At 42.0% G+C, this 7984-nt stretch overlaps 1 protein-coding gene across 16 annotated transcripts in view; it reads right to left on the bottom strand.

The window, feature by feature from the left end:
• Adam22 (ADAM metallopeptidase domain 22) overlaps window positions 1-7984 on the bottom strand; it is a 229466-nt gene that overhangs the window by 42780 nt on the left and 178702 nt on the right. For all 16 annotated transcript variants that reach the window (XM_026784638.1, XM_026784643.1, XM_026784640.1 and 13 more), the window contains exons 17-21: window positions 7480-7572; window positions 5548-5628; window positions 3690-3740; window positions 3214-3277; window positions 505-610 (exon numbers count right to left, since the gene is read on the bottom strand). In XM_026784638.1, the coding sequence (XP_026640439.1) occupies window positions 505-610; window positions 3214-3277; window positions 3690-3740; window positions 5548-5628; window positions 7480-7572 (395 nt within the window). The remainder of the gene's footprint in view (window positions 1-504; window positions 611-3213; window positions 3278-3689; window positions 3741-5547; window positions 5629-7479; window positions 7573-7984) is intronic.

Raw genomic sequence — 7984 nt, 5'->3', positions numbered from 1 at the left:
AGGTGTGGTCAGTGCAGAGAGATGGGGTCAGTACAGAGAGATGTGGTCAGTGCAGAGAGATGGGTCAGTGTGTAGAGAGATGGGGTCAGTGCAGAAAGATGGGGTCAGTGCAGAGAGATGGGTCAATTATTCTTATCTACATGGGAGAGTGAAACACTGAGACATTCAGCAAAGACAAGAGGTAGTTAAGAAAGGTCAGAGCTAGCTAATTTACTCAACAGTGTTGGTGATGGCGGCTTTATTCTTCCTCAGTCTTAAGATGCTGGGAGGCCCTGTCTATGTGAGAAAGTGTAGCAACTACAAGAATAACCTAGACCCTGAACAAGAGGCCCAGGTATAATTCAAGCATCAGGGTCATCAGTGATGCTGGGGCTCTGGGGAAAGAAGAGAAGAACAGACAAGATAGTGCATTTTTATTAAGCACCCAAAGCAGGAAGATCCCAGTCGGAACTTATGTTTGTAAACGGAATGAAGGCTGAGGTCTGGGTTAGTGTCGGCATTCACCGTTTGTTGCACTGTATCCAGGTGTCCTTGTCTTTTCCACAGTTACCCTTCTCTGTCCCCTCGATGTTCAGCTTCTCATAGCAGTACTTGTCTGATGCCGTTACCTCTGAAGCAGAAAAGAATGTCCCATCAGAGATGGAAGGAACTCGGGAGCCATTCACAGGTTTGCAGCAAAGAAAGCTGCAGATTAAGGAGTTGTTCACTATAGTGCTATCCAGGACAAACACAAAAATTGCACCATCACTTACAAAAGTGTACCATACAGCAGACATGGCTTGGGCACATCTTCCATGAAACCTTAGGTGATATCGCAAAACCAGTATACATGGCTGTCTGAGGGGAATTACACTACAGACTGTGGGAACACGCCCCAGGATCTGACACTAATTAGGAGATGGTGCTATCCTTGAACACACATTTTAATCTCAGTACTGAATGCGTGAGTCTCAATCAGAAACTTTATTACTAAGAAGGGCAATATTATTCAAACATCTATGTAGTACAATCAGATTCAAGAAACAGCACCTTGCTTACCAATTCTTAACTGCTATAAATTAAAAAAAAACCTGTATTCTGCTTTTGGATGAGATTGGGTTCATGCTATCTATAAATGCAAAGATCACTTTAAGGTGTTGCATCATCCTTGCAGGCTTTGATCTCTTCTGAAGCCAGTACTGACCATCAAAGTCACCTGCTAGAAAGAAATGGTTTTCCAGCCAGAGAGGGCGGGATAACAATCTCATATCAGCAAGCCAGAGATGGAGGCAGGAGGATTATGAGTTCAAGATCATCCTCCTAAATTACACAGGAGACTCAAGACCAGCCTAGACCAAATAGAGATCCTATTTGAAAAAGGCAGGGAGAAAACAACAACAATAAAAACCAAACAAACAAAAAAATAATAGAGACTTTTGTAAATTAATCAAATGAAAGTTGGTGATATAAGTTACGTTTTGCTAATCCAAATTCTGAAATGTTTCATCTTCCAAGACGTTTCAAGAGCTCACACAACCCCACAACCACATGTAGAAAACTCCGTGATCTAAGGCTGAAGAGATGGCCCGGTGAGTAACAGAACGTACTGTGCAAGTAGGAGGACTTGGGCTCAAATCATGTACAAAGCCAGACATGAACATGCATGTGCCTGCGACCCCTGAGCTATGGAAGTAGAGGCAGGAGCATGGCCAGGGCTTGCTGACTGCCAGCTTATCTCCTGGTCCAAGGAGAGCCTGTCTCCATAGAATAAGGTGGAGAGTGATGGAACAGGCCATCTGATGTCCTCCTCAGCCTTCTGTGGATGCACAGGCATGCACACCTGCACAAATACATGTGCATACCACACATACACACACACACACACACACACACACAAAAGTATTTTTCAAAAGTAAAGTCCATGTCCTAATCCAATATAAGAAGTCTCATTAAAAATGCTGATACATTAAATATACTAAAAATATTATATAAAATTATCTTCAGGATATGTATGTATACATAAGTCACAAATGAACTTCATGGTTAGACTTGGGCCCCAGGAAACGTATCCCCTGACATGAAATTGCACAATCCTTCCTACACACCTCTGTCACTAGGCATTTGGGCAGGGACACTAGAGGTGCGCATAGTGAACAGCAGCTAATGACATCACTGTTCCTCAGCTGTTCTGCTCAAGTAGCAGAAGGAAAACTGAGAGTACAAACCAGCATAACTAAATTGTTTTTCTCATCCCAATGCTTCTCAAGAGACTCAGAGAACACATGCTCCTTACCTAAAGGATTCCAGTCACTACCTCTGATATATTAGGATCACGATTCGTTTTAGAGTTTTTCCTGTACAAATCATCTCTCAAAAGAACTTTGAATAGTCTAGACACGGTAGCCCAAGCCTGTAATTCCAGCACTTGGGAAATTAAGGCAAGAAGCTACAAAATCAAGGTATAATTGGCCAAGATACATGGCTAGACTACATAGTAACACTCCATCTGAGAAATATTTTTTAAAGAGTTTAGAACAAAAACATCTTCCAAAAATATTGCCTAGAAATTCTGGGGGAAATACACAATACATTTAAATGCTAATTTAAATTTAGTAAAACCTAAATACAATTTTAATTATACTATTATCTTAAAATACTATTATTTAAATACAAATGTTATATATTCTCCTTTAGAACTCGGACAGATTTTGAAGAGAATAAATTAAACGTTTTTGTCTTCTGCAGGACCTCAGCAGAAGGTCACCTCTAACTACAAAAGCCAGTTGGAGCTTAAAGAAGATAGTAGATGAGGAAAAAGCAACGGAGTTAAAATGCTTAGGTCTAAGGCAAGGCTACCCTACCCAGAGACCATGTCCACTCCATATGGCTGTACGAGGGCCATATGGGATGCTTCGCTCAAGGGAACTGAGCTGAAGAGCTGAAATCAAGTCTGCTCTGTTCTCCCAGCTATGCACCAGGTGGGCTCGCCTGCCTGGCAGCAAAGGCACCTGCTGTCTCATCCACAGGCACTGCCAACTTTGGGGCCATGGTTTCCCAAGAAAAGTGCCCTTCTCTAATTTCTAGAAAAGAAATTACCTACCTAACGCTGAAGTGGTTTTAAGAAGCCCCCTAGTTATTAAGTTTTAGCAATTTATTTCTAGCCCGTATGTCCTTAAAGGAGTGTACCAAAACTGTGTGGAAAAAAAAACAATCAAGTCATGTGACTTAACTTACTTTGCCCCCAGATGTATTTGCATTGTCTATCTCTGGTTTTACACCTTCCTCCAAAGCAAATTCCCTAAAATGAGAGAGCGAATATCCATCGGTGAAAACAATCTCTGCTGTGTTAGGCAACAGAAAAAGAATGTACGGCTGAGAACGGCCCTTGAGTGTGGTCATCTGAAGTGATTAAGAACCATTCAAACTGATCTTCTTTTTTATTCATTTTTTTAAATTTCATTTTACATTCCAACCGCAGTTCTCCATTCCGGGACCTCTCCTCCCATCCCCCCTCGCCTCTCCCCCAGCCCATCTCCCATCCACTCCTCCCAACAGGCAAGGGCTCCAATGGGGAGCCAGCAAAGTCTGGTACATTAAATTGGGGCCGGACCAAGCCCCTCTCCCCCCTGCATCTTCTTATTGAGATAAAATTTCAGTATTTCTCTCATGCTGATACCCACGGAAATTTTAGGCAAAAGTGAGTGACCTACCTGAGTACTGTCACAGGAATACCCATCCATTTTGTGTACATTGGGGGCACACTAGGGAGAAAGAACAGATTATCATCCAAGTGGAGACCAAACACAAGACGGATTAACTCCTGTCAGTGCTCTCGGTTTATAAATCACAGTAGACAATACACCTAGCCCTTTGAACTATCTATAAATAAAAAGCAGAAGATTAAAAGCAGGTAGGAGGAAATAGAGTTGCTAAGCATCACTTTAAAAATATGACATCTCGCCAAGGTAAAAACTGATTACACAGCCACAAAAGCAGAGAACTTATGAGAATGGCTCGGAAAATAACATATGCATTAGCGTATGCTTCATTCAGAGACAATATTCCTTAGAGAAGAGGGCAGGGCTTAAGACAAAAGTGAGGAGCAGGCCCCCATCAGTGAAGCTATAAGTAGAATTTCCTCCCTTTGGCCACCAGGAACAACATAGCTTTCACTTAAAATGCTGAGGGTAGAGGAACAGCAGAGGGAGCAGGGGCAGGAAGCTGGAGACAATATCAACTAAAGGGAGACACATCTCAAAATCTAGTATGAACTCATTATTTGTCAGAGAAATTTAGAAATAAAAATATCTTTTGAGAAAAAGACAAACATGGGAGGATCTTGAAGGGAGGGGGAAAGTGTCAAGTTGCCTGTTATTAACTGTGGATATAATGCTATGCTTTATCATTATTTTTCCTTGAAGTACTTTAAAAATTGTAAAGTATCTGGTGAGGATACAACCAGCCGTGCACAATTCATTACTGCAGCGAGAGAAAAACATATGATTATATAGTCTCTTGGGGAAGAGGCAGAGGGATAGAGAGAAGATATGACAGAGACCACCCCGTGCAGCTAGCTTTACTTTCTAGACATCCATCTCCACCCTTTCCCACAAAATCTAATGTTTAAGATAAAAGTCAAATGAAACTACAGACACATAACTTTCTGCTCCCTTTTTTGCCATATAAACTTCCTTGTATATCATTGCTGTATGGTTTTACAGACATCATTCATAATGGATGCAATATATGATGAAGGTAACCATGAGTTTGTGAGAACAATCCCCTATAGCAATCTTGTTTAACCTAGCCCTGTTTAACCTAACACAGCACCCCTGAAAAGCCTGGGGTTAGGGCTTTTTAACAATACCTGTTTATTTATAATCATACCGGTGCAGTATACTTATGCCTAGGAGCCTTGGTAGTAATTATTGTGTCCTTACTGCCATGAGGCATTAGCTGGGAAGGCTGATAATTACAGAGTAAGAAAGGAGACTACACTTACATAAAGATCTCTCTGTAGCCTTAAAAATCAATCATCTTTACAAGTGTAAGTATATTATTACTTAATTTGTCTTCTCTGGAAGCAAAGAGAATGATAGCAGTCCCTGATGTGTGAATCTCAGTTTCTATGGCTTTTGTTAAACAAAACACAAACACAAAGCACAAACACCACAAAATGGCAACCTCTCTCCTAGCCTTGTGTCATCTTGTCAATGGGGAAGGGGAAGATGCTCTTCATGATCAATGACCCACCTTGTCCCATCTTCCCGGTGTATTTCCTCAGTCACAACAGGTCTCTTTGTTTCTTAGTGATGTCATGTAAGATTTTGCAAAACAATAATCAAAACAGATGCTGGCCAACAATGATACAAATGTAAGAGCCAGATATGAATCTTAATAGAACATTTGCCTGGTATGCACAAGGCCTTGGTCTGATCCCCAACCTCCAGTGTGATGGGACAGAGTCAAGTGACATCTTGCCTCATATGCATTTTTACTGTAACACACCCAAGCTGTCCCCACTTCCCCTATAGTTACCCTGTGTTGGGTAATTATTGTATAGATTACCTGGCTTGAATTTCCTGAACATATTTCACGAATATCACAATCATTGACTGCTTCTCGGCACACAGTCCCTAAAGGCTGGAACTGAAAAGAACATCACTCAGTGTGCAAAACTGGGAAATGATTAAAAAAACAAAACAAAAAAAAAAGAAACTCTCATAGTACCATAGGAATAAAAAGCAAAATGAAAAGTCTTTGGAAAAGAACACCTTAAACTACTTTAAAATGGCAGGGTGCACAAAACAAATTTATTCAATAAACTGCTATTTTAATTAGTTGCAAGTCATAGTTTCTCGTAGGTGAGGTAACTTCCATATTCACCACACATAAGTGTCACAATATCCTGCTAAAATGGGGCAGAGCTTCAAGGAAGAGTTAGCCCATGCTCCAGGAATTTTTTTCAAGCAATCTGAATTGGGGCTTTAGCCTCCTTTCTTATTTACACCTTTATCTTTGAGCTTTTGCTTCTGTTTCTTGTCTTCTCCGCAGAGAATTTTAAAATTACATTTTGGACTGCATCACAGTTACTTCCCAGCAAAGCCATTTTCCCCAAGTTTTCCTTCCTATTCCCTGCCTCATCTCTTCTGATTTTCTCTTATTAGAACCTCTAGAAGTGTTTGTGCTACTTGGTTTCCAAATACTTCCTGTACGTGTGATGCTGTGGAATCAGCCTTGAGTGTCACTGCGTTTATAGACTGCAATCTAACTCCTTATAACACAGCAGAACAGGGACATGTGTAGTTGTCAGAGCTCTCTCACGTCCCCCTCTCCTCTTTCCTCTCAGAATTGCTGATATCAAGGACTGGGCCCATCTCTGTGTTTGTGCCCAGGACCCTGCTCCCTGACTCACTGCTCAGAACCTTCCAGGCACCCAAGCCAAGAGAGAGAGCATCTGTATCACATGTGGTTTAACCTCCCGTTAAAGAAAGTTCTTTCGGAGACCTCACAAAAAGCAGCCAGAGACACAGCAATGGAAGGGAAACGATGGGAACCACTGCTAGCAGGGCTGGGCGTCAGCAGACAGCTGTGCCTTTCTCTGAGCCAGCCTCTGCAGGTTCTTTAGCATCCATTAGTTCAGAACAGCTCAAGTTTCAAAATCGGGATGGCCATGCCTATTCCAAAAGTGTGCCTGTGAGTGTTATCTAAGCAGTAGCAGGCAGGGGTGATTTTGCCCCAAAGGTGACATTTTTTACAACATCTAGAGACATTCTGGGTTGTCACAAGTGTTGCTAATGTCCGATAAAGCAAAAGGCATGCCCCGACTACAGACGGTGTCTTATTCTTAGCCAGACAAGAGTGTTGGTGCCAGTCAGGAAACCCGGATTTAAGATGACACAAGTCAAAAGTGCTTAGCCCAAAGAGGACAGTTGCCACAACAGTTTTATCTGCAACCTTTCTTTAACCCATCAAAGCTATCCAATCTGAAGATATTTATTGGAAGTAACATGCATGTTCACTTATGTACTTAACAAACATGCACTGATAACTACGCCAATTAAGAGACAAAGAGTCATGCATGTTCCCATGTCAATATAGTATGATCTTGTCTAAAACATGCCTCTTGTTGCCTAAGATACTGATGCTGTAGGATGTACAAAAGATGCACAGAAAGAAAAGAAGACTATATCAGACATCTTCTACTCTGAGATCAGTCCTCTTTAAGGAGGCAGGATGAGAAGAACAGCCTCGGAGAAGTAACAGGGTCAGGTCCCAGCTCTCTTATATTCTGGTTTAAGACACTGGGTCAGTTAACTATTACATGAGAATGCTAACAAAGCCACACTTCAGGAGACAGTAGGAGGATCTTGGAACCACTGGGACTTCAGTCATTTGCTCCGTGTTGGATAGTGCTTTTAGGTTATATGGACCTAGACTTAACAGTTTGAGCACACGCCTCCCCTTCAACCTTTGGCCACGAATCGCCCAATTACTTACCTTGCACTTTTTACAACAGAGACCATCACTGCATTGAGAATCCTGGGTCAAGGTGCACTTCTTACAGCACTCTGCCCCTTCAAGGGCGCATTCCTAAGGAATATAAGCCGTTGCAAAACACTAGAAAATGTCATTTTCCCAAAAACACCAAGACTTTTTTTTTTTAAAGTAAATGTTCAGGCTTACAATGACAATCATTCATCCACAAATCCTATAAAATGTCTAGGTATAATACTCACTATTATCTCAAGGGCATGGAGCTAGAATGACCCCTAGCTACCCAAAACTGGTCTTCAAAATGACAGGGGATCTACAGCAAGGGTGCCACAGTCACACTCTCCCCAGCTTCAATGAAGGGGACCTACCGCAGCGGTGCCACAGTCACACTCTACCCCGGGACCTACCTCAGTGGTGCCACAGTCACACTCTTCCCCAGGACCTACCGCAGCGGTGCCACAGTCACACTTTCCAGGGACCTACTGCAGCGGTGCCACAACCACACTCT

This window comes from Microtus ochrogaster, chromosome 26 (genome assembly GCF_000317375.1).
Source record: "Microtus ochrogaster isolate Prairie Vole_2 chromosome 26, MicOch1.0, whole genome shotgun sequence".
Lineage (NCBI taxonomy): Eukaryota > Metazoa > Chordata > Mammalia > Rodentia > Cricetidae > Microtus > Microtus ochrogaster.
The sequence above is the reverse complement of the archived record's forward strand: the minus strand, read 5'-3'. Positions and strand labels throughout refer to the sequence as shown.